The following is a 17225-nucleotide window of genomic DNA, read 5'->3' as shown; positions in this document are numbered from 1 at the left end:
AGGATGGGAGTGGTGAGAAACTATAATGTCCCTAATTTTTGCATTATCTTGTGATGAGATTTCGAGTCATTGAAGCTTATGTCAACCGGGTCACAAGAGCTAGATTACATTATTGGTGGGCCCGGAGGGTTTTGAGCAACTCTACAGGGCTCGACTGAGATTGTTTTCCATATTTCACCATCACGATCAGTTTCGCACAGTTCACTCTTGGTTCTGTTGCATTGCAGCAATTCTCGTAAAAGGAGGTTATTAACAGTCATATTTTAATTAATAACATTTAAGGTGTTGTTTCCGGTTGATTACATGGCGAAACACCTTAGTGTAATAGCTCGTTGAATCGGGCAAAAAGATCTACAGGGCAGATCTTTGGGTGGTCAATGTGACCATGGAGGCAAATTAAGCATTTTTTGGGGTTAAAAGTGGTTTTAATTAGTAGAAAAGGTTACTTTATTAAATAAAGAAAAGAAAAGTGTTTTTAACATTAATTGGAAGGAAACAGTAAGTGAGTTATAAAAATGGAAATGAGGGGACCTCTCATCATTCATTCACTTGTGTTTTTTAAGAAATAGCCCTTGCAGAGTTTTTTTAGAGGGGTTTAGGATTTGGAGAATCCTAGCCACCATAGCTAGTTTTAGTGTTGAAACGGTACACTCTAACTAGTTCAAGAAGTGAAATCACACAGATTCCACCATTGTGCTTTCATGGAGAAGAAGATTTTCAGAAAATATTGGAGTAAAGAGGTTTTATCAGTTGATTTTGACTTCTGCTATAGTTTTCTCTATACATCTTTATGTGTAGGGAGCATTTGCTGGAAGTAACGGATTTTATATGGATCATCTCTCCATTGGTTATTATAGCCTATTCCCTGAAAGATAAGTGCCAAATATGAACCTTGAAGCAAATTTCCCTTTGTAAAGAGAGGGCAGGGCGTATGACAAAATCTTTGTTCTAGACGAGTTATGCTACCAAGGAAGTCAAGTTATTCTGGTTATGAGGTCGAAATCATTGTCATATCACTTGTTGGGCGTGTGCATCTGCGATGGTCAACTTCCTCACTCAGTTTGGCCAAGTTTCTCTTGGTCGAAGTAGTTCATTTGCTGGTCGAGTGCCATATCTTCGGCTGGGTGCATTTTGGGCACAAGACTCCGTCTACCCTTCCTAAAAATCAATCCATTAGGGTACACACAGAGGTAATTTATCTATTTGGAGGAAGGCAGCGTTGTAAGGAGACATTCCAAGCTTGAAAATAGGTCGAATCTCTAGTTATTGGGATGTACTAAGTTGTTGTGCACAGTGAAATATATTCAAAGTATGTATATATGCCATTGGGAGCTGATACCCATCATCAAATCATATATTGGGCACAGGTCTGCTTGCTGAAGTATTATCAGGGTTCTAAATCTGAGTTTTGTGCCTTGTAGCAAACTGTTTACATGCCTGTGTGCTAATAAATTCATTGCTGATATGTTTCTGGGTCATTTACTTTAATGAAAGACACTCAATCTCTTGTGACATGGTTCATATCAGTGGTGTATTAAATTCTGGGTTTGATATAAGTAGTGTAAGTTTGTTTGGAAGCTGTTTTGGTGTATATGAAGCGTTGTATAAATTGTCATGGGAACCAAATTTATGAGAATCACCTACAGTATGTTAGTCTTCTAACTGTTTGAAAAAATCTCCCAACAAAAATACATCAAATGCACTCAGAAAATTATTGGCATAACAAAGGTATTTTTACAAGGGGATTTTACAGAAACACCTTCCTCGGTAAGAGAGTGTTAAAAATAAGGGAACCAAGGAGCTGTTTCCTAGTGCATTAGCTTTATTTGCCTAGTAAGACACTTTAACACACCTTTCTGTCATGTGACTTTATGAGTTATATTAAAGTCATGGTAAAAAAACACTTTATGTAGTACATGTACTAGGTACTTTATATTGATGTTACTTTAAGTTTTAAAGTTAATTTTATGAGAAGAAAAAGTACATAGTACAAAACATATTAAAGTGGCTAGGAATTCATTAAATGAGGGTTACTACATGAGAGGGGGTCAAGGGCTGAGATCTAATCTCAGCCCTTGATCAGTAGTGTTAGGGTTCACCTATCTTATGGAAGACAAAAAGGGAGAAAAGGTTTGAGAGGCTAATTAATTCTTCAATGTGCATTTTGGAGATGTGAAAAGGAGAGAGCTAGAGAGGAGCTCGAGTTGGTAGAGGAGAAGAACAATTTTGCAGGAGGAAATCATCCTACAGCAAGAGATAAACATCACGAAATTCTAGGAGAATACCAGAGCTGTTATGCACAGATTTTGAGGTTGAAATAGGGATCTGGTTGGAGGAATTTTGTGGCAGAGGCTAAAAGAAAGGTTGCATGCATTTCCTGGCAGCTAGTTTAACTTCTGCACTCAGTCCAAGGCACCTGTAGCAGTCAGCGAATATTTCGGGACAGCAGGGAAGACTGGCAGCGCAAATTTCTAGGAGATCTGAGCATTTAATGAAAGTTGACTAACCCAAGTTTAAGGCAGTTAAAGTCTGTGTGAAGAGGCCCGAATTTTCAAGGAGAGAGAAACTCAGTCTTAATCTCAATTTGCAGGTAACCAAGGCTGGACTGAAGTCTGAGAATTGTAGGCCAGAGAAGCAATGTTTGCAGTCCAGAGGACTGATAGTGTTACTCTTCCCAAGGGAGAGATAAGTACATTTTTTGTTATTATCTCTGTAATAGTTTTCTTGACAAGCAAATACAAATTCCTCCTTAGCACTGGCTTTCCCCGCTGGGTTTTTTCCAGGGTCACTGTTGACCAAAACTCACTGTGTACAAGTGTGTTAAAATTCTGTGTGCGTGCTTGTTATTTATTTTTCTTATCAACTGAAAACTAAATGGAGTAGAGTAGCCCTGACAGTTTCTCTTAAAATTTGTAGAAGTTTTATATATCAGACTTACTTGTTTGGGGCTGTGGGCATTAAATTTTTGCAAAATAAACTGAAACTGGGAGGGCTATAGAACTAAGAAATTTTCTACCAAAAAAAAACAATATTGACACTAGAGAAAGGCCATGATGATTTAATAGGTTCTAAGATTTTATCCACCTTCTTTGCCTTAACCAACAATGTGGTTCTAAGCTTATCTAATCTGCGAGGCAGATATCTTGTTGGAGCTTGTTCAACTAGAGCTCAACACATCTCAATGAACAAAGGATACCATGCAACATTAAATGAAATAAAGTGGCAATAAAAGAAAAGCCAATGGTAATATCAACCTCCTTTCACTTCTCTCGTTGAATGATCTTGTACACTGGACCACCACTTGAAGCCAGCCTCTTGCGTGTTGGTTGAATTGTGGTCCTTTCTGATTTGGAGTAGCACTGGCTGTGCTGTAAGCCTCAAATTTCGCAGGGAGACTTGGGCACAAGTATTCCAAAGAACCTAGAAAGCGTTTTTAGAAATTCCACCCAGAGGTGACTTTATTAAAATAATTAATATTTTTAATGGGGTTCCTAAGTCTAAACTTAGGAAAATTAAAATATTAATGGGTATTAATCTAATCAGGGGTGAAACTTCTAGAAAAAACCATGGATCAAGTCAAAACGATCTGAGCCTTTGATTGTGTTTTAATCTAGGCAGTTGGTTGTCCAACAGGAAGATATAAGAAGGGGTTTGAGGGTCATTTGGAAGACACACAGAGAAATTGAGAAAATTGATTTTCTGAAGTGAGAAGTTCTCAGGAGGAAAATCGATTGAAGAAATTTCTTGCAGCAGAGGGGAAGTGAGAATCCAGAAGAAGGAATTTCCGGAGAGTACAGAGGCAGAGGGAGAACAGAAATACGTCCAGAGGAAGGTTGACGCTGGCCCATGCAGTGCTAATGCAGAGGCAGCGCAGTCCTTGAGGGGAAGTCGAGTTGTTGCTGAGGGAAGTCGAAGTTTAGTTGCCGAAAGCCAGGGTGTGAGTCTAGGAGGCAGAAAGTCTATTTTTCAGCCAACAGAGGATCCAAAGGAGAGGCAGCATAATACCCAGGAGGGGTGACGCAGAAGCTGCCCAAGGTGGCATAGTTCTGCGCAGAGGCCACACAAAGGGTGACGCAGAACCTCCAGAGCTGAAGGATCAATTACTGATTCTCCAGTGACAGGGTGAGATCATTTCACCAGTCTTTTGTTCAGTATTCTCTCTGTATCCAATTGCTAGTAAGCATCTTAGAATTGTACTCAGAATTTCTCCTACATACTAATAAAACCCTCAAAGTTGTTGCACCAGTTTTCCCGCATTGGGTTTTTCCGGGGACATTTTGTCCAAAAATAACTATGTCCTAAGTGTTGTATTTTTCTTTCTTGCTCAGTATTTTGTTTCTGCATATATGTAAATTAAGTGAACATTGCAGATGTATTTACTTCGAAATTTACCGTAGAAGACAGTAAATAACTTGTATGATTTAATCAAGTAGGAGAAGTAACATCAGTTTCCTGCAGTAGGGATTCCAGCTTAGGAATTTTCAGTCCTACTCCCAAATCTGCTAGATGGCTTTCTCAAGAGTGCAGAGGATCCCCATTTTTGAGTTTCCTAATTACTGCTGCTACCTTCCCCAAGCCAATATCATCCTCTCTTTCCATTTATTTTCATTTGGCAGCATTCCCAGTTTTACATGCCCCAAGTCTAGAGTCATAGGCCAACAAATGGACCTTAACTCAGTGGGAGGTGCTCTTGTATTGAATATTGCAGAAATTAGATGTACAGAAAACATTCCCTCCTGCAACAAACTTTGCCCCGGGCACTTGCTGTCTTGTTGCATACCTCCACAGCAAATATTTATTTTCTGGAGCTTGCTCTATTGCTAGAGCAAAGTTGTTTTCAGCATTGGAAGCTGCACTTGTAGCAAAGCAAACACTAGCAGATACAGATGAACTTGAAGAAAGGGGCCAGGCAACACCAATAGTGCCATTTCTCCCTTTCCTTTGACCTTTACAAGTGGCCCTTGATGATTGAGCCATGATTTCTGTACAATCAATAAAATAAATGCAGTTGTTGGAAAAAAGAACAAACCTGGTTTGCTAATCCACAATAAAAGTTTTCAAATACTTTCAAGTCTACCCTTCACCTGCACAATGAAATACCATTAGAGATCCTTCCCTGCAATTAAAAGTGAGAAAGTCAAATGAAAAATGCTTTTTATAGGCCCCACAGGTGTCTTTTCCGCAGGTATGTGTCAGACATGTCAAGACATGTGTAGGGCACATGTCCGACACATGTTTGATGCCAAACATGTGTCCTAGCAAAGTCACATGTCCAATATTTAAGATGCAGAAATGGTCCTCACAAGGACTGTGTCCTCATGGTCAGCTTATTGACTAATCCCCTAATAATGGGTGGGGTGTCCACTCAAATACTGGGAAGGTTTCAAATCTCAACCACAGTTTATATACATAAAATCTTCCATGATTGTGAGAATTTGTGAAAACCTACATTCTCAGATATTCTAAAACTTGTCACAAATGCTGAAATCCAAAGATAAAACTTCGTTTGGGACCTCAAAAAGCAAAAAAAAGATATCTCTGCCACTGGAAATCACAGATGCTTCATGATAAGGAAGGTTAACCATCATAACATACCATGAAAAGAAAAAGAAAGTATTCAGGAGACAATAGCCATCAAACAATGAGTTGTCCGATTTAAGGACATTTTAGATGTGTTTACTTTGCTAATTGGTTATTTCTTCAAATAACATTGGAAGGTCTATCATGAAATCTTAGGGCGCATTCTTCAAATGATATTCCTTCATTTCTTACATGATAAATACTACATACAGAAAAGAACTTATTAGAACACAAAATGTGCTGTTCTTCCACTCATATACACAAAGCCTTTGGAACTCAACGTGACATGATCACTTTTATAAAAATTTGTCTTAGCGTCTGATCAATGGTTGCAACTGTCTACTAGAGGTCTTCATTCTAGTCAGATTGGCAAAGCTTGAGAAGAATCATTGTCCAAAAAGTCATAATTGTTGATACAAATAAAGAATCACTAATTTTCACTTGCACGTGGCCAGGGACTCTATTACACAACCAATATTATCATAAAAAATGTGACACGTTGCCCTGACAGCCACTGCTAAGCTTAGCTCAAATTTTTTCATCTGGAAAAATATTGCAAAGGCAGAATTTGGGTCTGAACACTCGTTATTTATACCTGGAAAGAATGTTGCCATGCCACAAATGAAGCAATCTCCCACCATTGAAAGGGATGTTAAGAATGAACAAATAAGAACCCTTTAAATTTTCAAATATGCTTCTTCTCAACAAAATTGCCCAATAATCTTAACATTTAGCAAAAGGGAGGAGGGAAAACATCCCGTGCTACCTTGGGATTCTGCTGTATCCTATAGGCATTTTCAGATGTTGGAGCAGGGGGGTCGTCATCTGTCCCAAAATAGCGATCACCAAATTCACCCATCCCAGGAACTACACGGAATTCTTCATTTAAAGATACATCTATCTCAGATGTTACAATTTTCAGCCTTGGAAACCGTTTACAGACCATGTGGATTCCTTCAGGAGCCTGTAATACAATGCTGCAATTTTTAGAACAAAGAAGCTTGCAATAGACTAGAATACAGATAGAATTTAAAAGCCTCAAGATGACGAAACCCCAAGATTGCAGTTTCCCTAGATATGTTAAAGAGTTCCAAAGAGAATGATAGTGTTGTACGAAAGTTGTGCCTCACAGACAGATAATTTTGTTCAGAGTGCACTGAAAGAAAAAAGAATAAAAGACAAAAAAACAAAAACCAAGGAAGGTGGACAAAAGTATGCTGTTGCTTCCACAGATTTTTCATAACAGGTAAATGTAAGGTTTTACTTACAGAGATGAGATTGAGGAATATGATATGTGATTCTGGCACCCCTTTCTGTAATAACAGTTCAATAGCCTGCCCAGCAGAGTTTCCTAATGTGTCAAGCACATGCACAACAACACATACAAAAACATTAATGAAATAAGACAGGAATTTCCATTCCCTGCTGCAAGCCCAACCACATCTATAACGTTTGTAGTATAAGACACAAAAATACTAGTATTAAAATCAAAAATCAAGAAACAAGAAAACAAAGTTCAATCGCATTTGCATGAGTCTACTAATTTTATAAGCAAGAACAAAGCCCTCTATATGACTCCAGATTATTCAACCATATGGAAGGATCAATAAGCAAAAACCTGCGGGGACTTGCAGGAAAAAGGATTCAAGCCTTCATTACTGTATCATCAGACAAGCACATAACAGATTTTATATCACTTTCTACTTCTATGTTAACCTGTTCAATTTGGATGATACTGCTACAGAAACATTTTCCAGTAATCAAACTGTACCATAGACATCCTCAAAAGATTTGTGACAGCAATTAAGAATTAGTTTTATTTCTAAAGATCCAGGTAACACCCATTGTTGAATGATATAGAATCATGAAATAGTTTCATGCATAAAGTCTTTCAATGCAGGCCCGAAGAAACGTTTTCAGAAATGAAGTAGTTCAAATGCAGTAACATCACTCAAAAATATTACCTGTTGCTAGAACTGGATCAAGGAGCAAAACATGGCGTTCAGAAATATCATTTGGTAATTTCTCATAAATCAGCTGGATGTTGATACAATGAAATACAAATTAGGGAAGCCAGATATGCATTATCACACCAAACTTGTGAGGAGGAAAAATGCAGAATTCAAGCAAGTCAAACGTCTAACCTGTTTACCATTATCTCCATCACGGTGAATTAAAATTTTCCCAATTTTGATACCTTTACAACATGCACGCAATGCATTCTCCATGCTTTCCCCACTGCACATAAAAAAACAAGTCAAGAACTCGGCATTCAGCAAAACAATTAAGTCCCTTCTCTTAATTTTCCTGCTTTGGTGACATTTAGACCACATAAAATCTAAAGCAATTCATGATCTGCACAAAATATTGCACTTTTTGGTTAACATTTTGTTCCTTCTGCCCAGGTGAGTTGAGAATTCCCCCAGTTCAAGGACCTCACTGTACCAGTTAAATTGAGGTGACGAGGTAATAATATGCAGGAGGGGAAAATATTATATCAGAACTTTATTTGTTAACAAATTTACATGAAAAATGCCATGGAAAATAGATATAGATCCCATCAACACACCTTCGGATAATTGACACTCCACACAGCTTTTTGCAGAAATCAACTCCAGTGTAGACTGATCCTGAATAGAGACAATCAAAATTCGTAAGACATTGTCACAACACTGCATGTCCATCTGCTAAGCATTCTTTAAATTCCATCTGATTTAAAACCATGTATATTAGCATGCACATCTAACAATATGAAGATTATGTGGCATTTACTTTTCGTACCATGTCTATTCATGTGGAAAAATTGTTTCTTGCATCCAAATAATATCATCATGTGACATACTATGAAAAGTCCCAACATAATTTATTGTATTACAAATTGTGACATGCATTTAATCATAGTAGGGCCCATGTTGCGCACATAGAGACCTAAATGGTGGGAATAGCCGTGTACTTGTTACATCTGTACTTGCTTCTGACTAATGACTATATTTGCACATGCCTTTAGTTTGATTAAAAGGTTTCATTACTTATATATAATTGTGAAATCCTTGTTAAATTTTACATATGGATGCATATGCACAATAATAAATACACATAACTGAAGAAAATTATAATGTCACTTATATTAAAGATATATTGTAGCAAGTACATCATGTGACCCTGAGATGGGCTACCCAACGGATCAAGAGTCGTCCTCATCCAAACAAGATGCTTCCCAGCTCAGAAAGAACTGGAACACTCTCTGAGTCTCTGTACATATAACATTGACTAGTCACAGAGGTTGATCAGTCATGTCGCTTGATTAAATCATGTCTTTTAGTTAGGATGTGTCACTTCATTGATTATTTCTTATTATTATTATTTATTGGATACATTTATGTTCATTATACATTTCCCTCTTTTCTCACTATTGTTACCTGGTCCCTTGACAGTTTAAGCTTAGCTAGCTAGGCTATCAGTGTGCTCAACATCAAGGAAGATCCTGTGTGGGAGAGAAGCTAAGATACCGGAAACGGCTCCCTGGCAGGCCAAAACGCCGTTTTACGTATCAAATACGTATTCACCCCAGAAACGGCAAAAAAACGGCTAAAAAACGTTTTTGGTGATTTGGATACGTATCGAATTTTTTTTTGCCGTTTTTCAGGCGTTTTCAAGGAAAAAACCTCCTGTTTAAAAAAAATTGATACATTTCAGAAAAACTTAAAACGTATTTCGAAATTTTCAAAACGTATCTGCAAAATCGTGATTCGTATTTAAAAAATTTCAATACATTTCCTGACTTTGTTGCTATCACTTGCCGCTGGGAACAGATCTTCAAAATTTGGCATTTTAGGTTTTGAAGTTTGAACTTCACTTTACAAATTACGGCACGGTTTTATTATTCAATGTTCATTCTAGTTACTAGTATCACTATCTACCCTAACCTAATCCCTAAACGACAAGTCTGAACTCTGAAGAGCGCTGACTGCCGCCGTTGAGTTCACTGCCCAGTGCCACCGCTGAGAGTTTCACTCCGTCACTGAACTTTGGAAGTTTGGATTCTGGAACTGCTCATTGGAGTGATTGAAGTTTGAACCTGCCGGCATCGTTGGACAACTACAAGCCTACAAGGTACACAACTGATCAGTTATCACTGATCAGCGTCTATTTTTATGATTTTATCGTTCGATTCATCTACAGTTGTGCATGCCATACTGCAGTTTTGCATCTTATTTAGCATGATTTTCAAAGCTGTATTAATAGCATTAACATATAAGAGCTGTACCAAAAATATCGACTGCAGTCCCTGACATATATAATAGCTGTATGATGGTCCTGGTTATGCTTGTTTGCCACAATTGTTTTTCATTTTGATACGAACAGAATCAACAGATGCTCATGCTCATTGCTGAGACAGTGAGAATTCACCCTTTTTTGTTTATTGTATTCTAGCAAAAGTTCTTTAAAAAATTGGAGTTTTTAACCTGTGTACTTGTCTGCCCTTCTAATATCAAACATGGCATTGTCTTTAAACTTTAAACCTCCCAGATTACTGTATCCTGCATTTCAAGCTTATGGTGTCCGTCTTTTTAAGTTTTTATCTGATGATTGAGCTTGTACTATGGACTTGGTCAACACTAACAGCCATGAGGTTCAATGAGGTTTGTCAATCCTCAAAAATTATTTTAGGTTCGTTAAATCTGAACATCATGATTGAATTTCGTCAAAGTTGATCAAAGTCAAACCTTGTGACATGGGGTTATGGTTTACTTTATGGTTATTTGTAGAGTGTAGAATCTGTAGATATCCCTGAAAAGGAGTAACAGCCACAGGTGTGTCACTGTGTTGTTCTTTTAAATGCAGTCGTATACAACTTCAAATAGTTATCTGATATTTAATTTGTTTTAGAATATTTCATTGGTTAGGGATGGGACCTATGGTGTTCGTGGTCACCTACTATGTCACTAGATAGTAGAAACAAGAAACAGGAAATAAGGACAAAACCAGAAATGGGGTCAGACGATTTTGGGGAATAAGAAATGTGCACATCCCCAGGCATGTGCAAGTCTGTCATGCATATAAAATTGATTACTAATCTAGTGTCAACTGTCAAGACGGGAATGAGAATGAGAACAGGAACGGAAATTGGAATGAGAAACAGGTTTCCAACTTGAATGTTTATGCCATATGGCATATGTTGAAACTTGAAACTTGAATTGATGATGATGAATCATGATAGATCATAAATGATAATTTAGATTCTGAAATATGAATGGTAATATGAATTTTTTATTTTTAATATATATATATATATATATATATATATATATATATTAATATATTTATTATGTGCCGTTTCCTGCCGTATCGTATCCAGATTTTTTGAAAATTTGCCGTATCCGTTTCAAACCCTGTACCCGTATCCGTTCCCGTATCTGTTTTCTGGTAACTTAGGAGAGAAGTCAATTGTCTCTTGGCCAAGAGGGCTCTTGATCAGTCCCTTGGGTATAAAAAACAGAGGAAGAGCATTGACTTGGAACCCATCTAGACACACTCAAAGTTGAGGTCCTCTAGCTCCAATGTGTCATGAAGGAAGGAGGTGCATATCTACAAGGGATCCATTGGAACCGCAGGCGTGGGGAGTGTTGAGATTGGTAGCTTGCGAGATACTTCAAATCCTAGGGTACAAGGTTGTGGAGGGCTAAGTACCCAAGAGGTGGGTTTTGCACCCAACCTTGTGGTTGTGAAACCAAGCATGGATTTTGTTATGAAACCAGCTCACAAAAAGATAGAAAAGAGAGATCCACGCCTTAGAATTCAGCCTCTTCGAGGGGGCAACCTCCTTTACATTACATAAATGAACAATTCTTGGATGATACAAATGAAAATACCTCCTTTCTATATATAGGAGTCTAAGTGGTCCCAATACAATCAAAGCCTACATAACAATAATATTGTAGGGCAGAACAGTAACAATGGTGGGCTTCTATGTGGCATAATAGTAACAATATGGGCACTACATGGGTACATCAATATAATAAGTGGGTTATACTAATAACAATAAGGGGTTACACTAGTAGTATAGGGGCCTAACATGCCCCTCTCCTTCAAAAAGCGTTGTCCTCAACGCTTGAGTAGTTCTTGATGCTTCTATATAAAATTCTTGTCCTCCCATGTGGAATATTCAGCGGATAAGTTCTTCCACTTGATGAGATACTTTGAAATTGATCGATTTCGTAGCTGTCGGGTTCTTGTTTCTGTGACTGCTCCAGGTTCCAATATGATTTTTCCTTCCTCTTCAATTTCTAGAAATATTGCTTGAATTGGGATCTTTTGCAACTTTTGAATAAGTGGCCATACTTCTTCATTCTTCTTCCATTCATCCGTTGCTTCGTTTATCCAATTTGGTTGGATAATATAAATAGCACAAAACAATGCTTCTACATCCTCATCCTTGAAGCGTCTTCCCATTCGGTAAGGTCGCCATTTTTTAAGTGCATGTAGTATTGCCAACATTTCCTTCTCATAAATAGCTTGCTTGAGATGTAGCAGTAAAAATACCCAATCACTCACATCAAAACATTTTTCACTACGATGTTGATCTACCTGTTGTTTCATTTGATTTTGCACCGAAGTGGCATTATCCTTTAAAAGTTGGAGAACTTGCTGTTGATGCTCGATATGATCTTTCTCTACTTGAACCTTTTTCTTCTTGATATGTCCTTCTATCTTTTGAGGAGTAATAATTTCTTCCACTCCTTTACAAGATATGGTCGGATTCATTTCTTGATGCTCGATGTGATCTTTCACTTCTTGAACATTTTTCTTCTTGATGTGTCCTTCTATCTTGATGGTTTGAGGAGTGGTAATTTCATCCATTGAATTACAAGATATGGTTGGATTCATTTCTTTTTTCTCGATGTGATCTTTCACTTCTTGCACCTTTTTCTTCTTGATATGTCCTTCTATCTTGAGAGTTTGAGGAGTGGTAATTCTTGCCAATGCTTTACAAGATATGGTCTGATTCATTTCTTCTTTCTCTGGGGTGGTTTCCTGACGTATATCCTCTTCTTTTGATGTTTCTTGATCCTTTTCTTCCTCCTCTTCATATTCTATGTAAAATAATTTCTTCTCAGCACACCTATGACCTTTAGTGCATTTGCTATCACAATTGTAACAAAGCCCTTTTTCTCTTTTTTCTTCCAATTGTTGTGGTGTAACCCTTGTAGGTTGTGGAAGGCTGGGAGAAACAACACTTCCCTCTTTATAGTTGGGAGGGGTATGCTTCCTGGTTTCCATAATTTTGCTTTCCGTTATGTTACAAAGCCCTTTTACTCTTTCCAATTGTTGTGGTGTTGCTCTAAAGAAGGTGTTGCTCTTTATATCCTCATAATGTGCTATCATTTCCTCCGTGAAAATTGACCACGTAACAAGTTTTTTACGAGAACAAAGCCCTCTGTACCATAAAAATTGATCTGGTTCTAAATATGAAGATGCAATACATACCTTTTGTAACAGTTGTACACCATGTATATCAAAATATTGCTCCATCTGAAGTATCCAATTTACCGGATCCTTGCCATCAAACTTCCTCATCTTGTTTTTTCTTGATTTTAGGAGCTCTACCTTGAAACGACTGTAACTCTGTACTTTCGGATCTTTAAGTTTTGAACTTGTGACCTGTAGTAGCCCTCTGTGTCCTCTTTCCAATGCCACAAGTCTGATCTAAATTTGATTCTCCAAGAAAAAGTTATGCACAATCTCCCGCAGTGACCTGATTATAGACTAGTTCAGTAGAGCGAACTTGTATGAAGTGCCACGTGTCACTGTTTCAACCTTTGACTCTAAAAAATATATAAGAAAAAACTAAAGTCTGTCCTCTTTCTGTACCTTCTTACGAAATTTCAATCCGATGCTCAGAAATAAAGTTATGACGATTTTCCCAAGGTCACCTGTTTTGAGTGTAATTCAGGAGTCTGCAAAAAGACCAACTTCCGCAGATCATATCTCCGAAAATATCGCGCGAAAAGATCTAAAATTCGGACCCAAGGTTCAGAGCCAATTCTTCTCAAATGGGTTTTTTTTGCGACTTCTGAAACGTCACAGAAAAAAAGTTATAGTGAAAATGCCACGATGACCTATTTGGAGCAGCGAAACCCTAGAATCCAAAGCTCTGATACCAAATGTTATGAAACCAGCTCACAAAAAGATAGAAAAGAGAGATCCACGCCTTAGAATTCAGCCTCTTCGAGGGGGCAACCTCCTTTACATTACATAAATGAACAATTCTTGGATGATACAAATGAAAATACCTCCTTTCTATATATAGGAGTCTAAGTGGTCCCAATACAATCAAAGCCTACATAACAATAATATTGTAGGGCAGAACAGTAACAATGGTGGGCTTCTATGTGGCATAATAGTAACAATATGGGCACTACATGGGTACATCAATATAATAAGTGGGTTATACTAATAACAATAAGGGGTTACACTAGTAGTATAGGGGCCTAACAGATTTGATGACTTTGCACTTGGAGATTATGGGCCACCCTTAATGGAGCAAGGGGCTGCCAAGAGCACCAAGAGAAGCCTTGTGGTTTGGGAGAAATGATTTTTTATGTGTTTTGTGTGGGCTTGTAGTTGTGGCACAAAAGACAAGTCGGCCTTGCTTTAGACAGCTCTAGAAGAGGGCTAGACATTGCCACAAGAGAGACATATGTTGAGAAATCTAGGGCATGAATAGTTAAAAGATTTCTCTGCTTGATAATTGCTTGTGATATACTTTTACTTCTTAGCTTATAGACTTTTCTTCGTTATGTTATTATCATGTTCTCTTCATCAAAACAATTACCAATATGCACAATAAAAAAACAAGTGACACAGTATGTAGGCTTGTTAGCTAGGGCCAAAACCTCTCACCTCTTGAGAGGAAAACCCGATGAAAAATCTTCTTCTAGATCTTCAATTGATGAGTACCAAGACCATGACAAAGACCCATGACTCTAGTATCCTCCCAAGAACCTTGTCCCTAACTTTGATATTCTGCTTCTTCCTTTTCTCGACTTTCTGCTTGATCTTGAACTGCTTTCCTCAGCGCCTTCTAGAAAAACTCGGTCTCTATACTTCACACTGCTTCTTCTCGACTTCTCCTACAGAAACTTGGTCTCTATGATTTCACTAGTTACCTCTACAGAATCTCGATCTCTAGATCTCTATCTAGGTTACCCAAAACAAGTATCCAAAGGAATCCTTCCTTCGTTGCCCCAGAAGAACCATCCTTTGCTATCCCAAAAGAAACCTTCTCTTCGCTGCCCCAGAAGAAACCTTTCCTTTACTTGCCCAGAAGAAACCTCCTTATCACTTCTTCGCACTTCTTCTGGACGTCTTCTTTGCACTTTTGTTTCACCCTTTCTTCTCACTTCTGCTTGATCGAATGCAAGTCGAGTTACTTGCCTCTAAGTGAGGCTGAGTGTGGCTATATATACAACTCCACACATGTCCTTTAGGCCGACTTCTTCCAGCATGTTCTTCCATTGTTGTAGGCCGACTTGAAGAGGATAAGTGACAAGGTCTTGGAGAATACTTTACATAGACAATATTAACCTTTTACAAAGTGTAACATGACTTCATTACATGATGACTCTATAATTTTATGACTAGATGACAAATAATTCCTAAAGACTCTCAATGGGAGTCTTGACTCAAAAACAAAATCTCTTGCTCATGAAACCCATGAAGCAAGTCAATATAATAATTTTATTTTTCTTCTTTACATATCATTACATAAAATCATAATTACATGTCATTATGAAAACCGAACCTAGTTACACTTTTCAACACTCCCTCTTAACTAGGGAGGTATTCATAATGGTACTTGGACTTTTTCAATCTGAAGAATTTCTCATAAGAAGAATTCAGATTTGTAACTCATTTGTATAGCATCATATCAACCAGCGTTGTTACATAGCAAGGCCTTGACTAACAACTCCTTATCTCCACAAGATATGAGCTCAATGCTGGCGAGACTAATGATTTATAGACACCCTCATCATTGTCTCTCTCGAAACATCCCTGCCCGGGTACTCAAGGTGTGTTCCATGAGGACTATTCTTATCTTGGACTCCCCGGTCCTCAAAGAATATCAGTCCTCCATGACTACTCTTCCATTGGATGCCCTATCTCATCCCCAAAGAGTATCAAATGCCAAATGATTACCCAATCCTCCATTCTGTCTTCCCAGGTGAAGACCAGAATGACATGTCTATCTCTCCCTCTCAAATAGGGAGGACATATTCCAATAAAGGAATGTACTCATTCCTATCGAAAAGGAATGTACCTAAGCTCCCTCTTGGCTTAGGAATTTCCAAGTTTCTTCCAAGTAAGAAACTTATTTTCCAGCTCCCTCTTAACTAGGGACCTACAGTAGCTCCTCATGTGGAACAACAAGCTGCCTAAAGAACTCCTCTCTTCTTCGATGTCATCAATTTCTTTTGTCATGGAGTCTTCATCTTTCGGGGACTTCTTCATAGGGCATAGACCATCCATCACTTTCATCCATGAGTTAGTCATGTCCTCATTTCATTAGAAAGTGATCCATCAGTTTTTCATCTGGATTTTCTTTATGCCATTCTGCTTTCATGCCATATTTTCCGGAATGCTCTTACATCCCTCAATATGGTCCTCTTGGAAGTCATCCACAGATCTTCCCTTTGGCAGTCCTACCTAAGCCCATCAAGATATTAGTTCAAAAATAAGAGATGAATATTTATATCAAAATTACCTTTGTGATGTTCTTTCATCATGACATCTTCCTGTAGGTTGAATCTTGTATGCAGATTGACACATTTCCCAAAAATATCCATTGTCAAGGGTCCCCATCTTTTTCCGACTCCTATCAGAGTCTTTATATCTTTCTAGGAGATATTCTAGTAAACTCTTTTTGGACTCGAATGTTGAATGCCTTCTACCTTTGTTGCATATTTTCACGATCTCTTCCTTCTTTTCACACTTCATTCCCAGGAGCTTTCAATCATAGTTCCTAAATTGTAGTTAGCTTCATCATGATTCATATGAGAACATATTATGTTGATTTCATCTAGTGTGACTTATGCCTTACTGCAATCTTTCAGAGGAGGAGATCCTTTCTTCTTTTGATCATATTTCCCAAGATGGAAATAGTGATCCATATTATCTGCAACCATATGACATGACTTTCATAATAACCTATGTAAGCATACATACCTCATCTTTCCTTTCGGTCATCCAGACTTCTTGTAGCAGCTTCATTTGAACGAAAGAACTTTATTCTTTAAACCTGCTTTCTTGCTATGTCATCATACCATCATCCCTTGAATTCCACGAGTTGGAATTCCCAATGAAACTCTTGCTTTCCTTTTAGATCGGTTAATCCTTTCATAAGGATTCCATCATAGAAACTTGAGGATATTTCATATCCTTACGGTGATCCCAATCGATGATGACCTCTACTTCTTTTTATAAGTATTCCTTGAGATTTCAATGGGGTTTCCAAGGGCACTTATTCAATAGAATTTATTCCAAACATTCTTTCTGCTTCCCATGTCACAAGCTCTCACTTCTAATGCTTATATCAAAATGTTATTTTCTAATTTAATGCATCCTATCTTATTTACACTTGCCCC

At 37.9% G+C, this 17225-nt stretch overlaps 1 protein-coding gene across 4 annotated transcripts in view; it reads right to left on the bottom strand.

Annotated features, from left to right (window-relative positions):
- Positions 1-5742: 5742 nt before the first annotated feature.
- The window catches only part of LOC149239889 (uridine/cytidine kinase UKL1, chloroplastic-like), a 277768-nt gene continuing 266285 nt past the window's right edge, over positions 5743-17225 (bottom strand). For 3 of the 4 annotated variants that reach the window (XM_089373570.1, XM_089373573.1, XM_089373572.1), the window contains 5 exons: positions 8150-8210; positions 7725-7818; positions 7545-7617; positions 6849-6931; positions 5743-6544 (listed from right to left, as the gene is read on the bottom strand). In XM_089373570.1, the coding sequence (XP_089229696.1) occupies positions 6311-6544; positions 6849-6931; positions 7545-7617; positions 7725-7818; positions 8150-8210 (545 nt within the window). In that variant the 3' untranslated portion in view covers positions 5743-6310. The remainder of the gene's footprint in view (positions 6545-6848; positions 6932-7544; positions 7618-7724; positions 7819-8149; positions 8211-17225) is intronic. The other variant, XM_089373571.1, reaches the window with a different exon arrangement.

Source organism: Pinus tabuliformis, chromosome 8 (assembly GCF_031772625.1).
Source record: "Pinus tabuliformis cultivar Carrire ecotype Pingquan chromosome 8, CPIR1, whole genome shotgun sequence".
NCBI lineage: Eukaryota > Viridiplantae > Streptophyta > Pinopsida > Pinales > Pinaceae > Pinus > Pinus tabuliformis.
The sequence above is the reverse complement of the archived record's forward strand: the minus strand, read 5'-3'. Positions and strand labels throughout refer to the sequence as shown.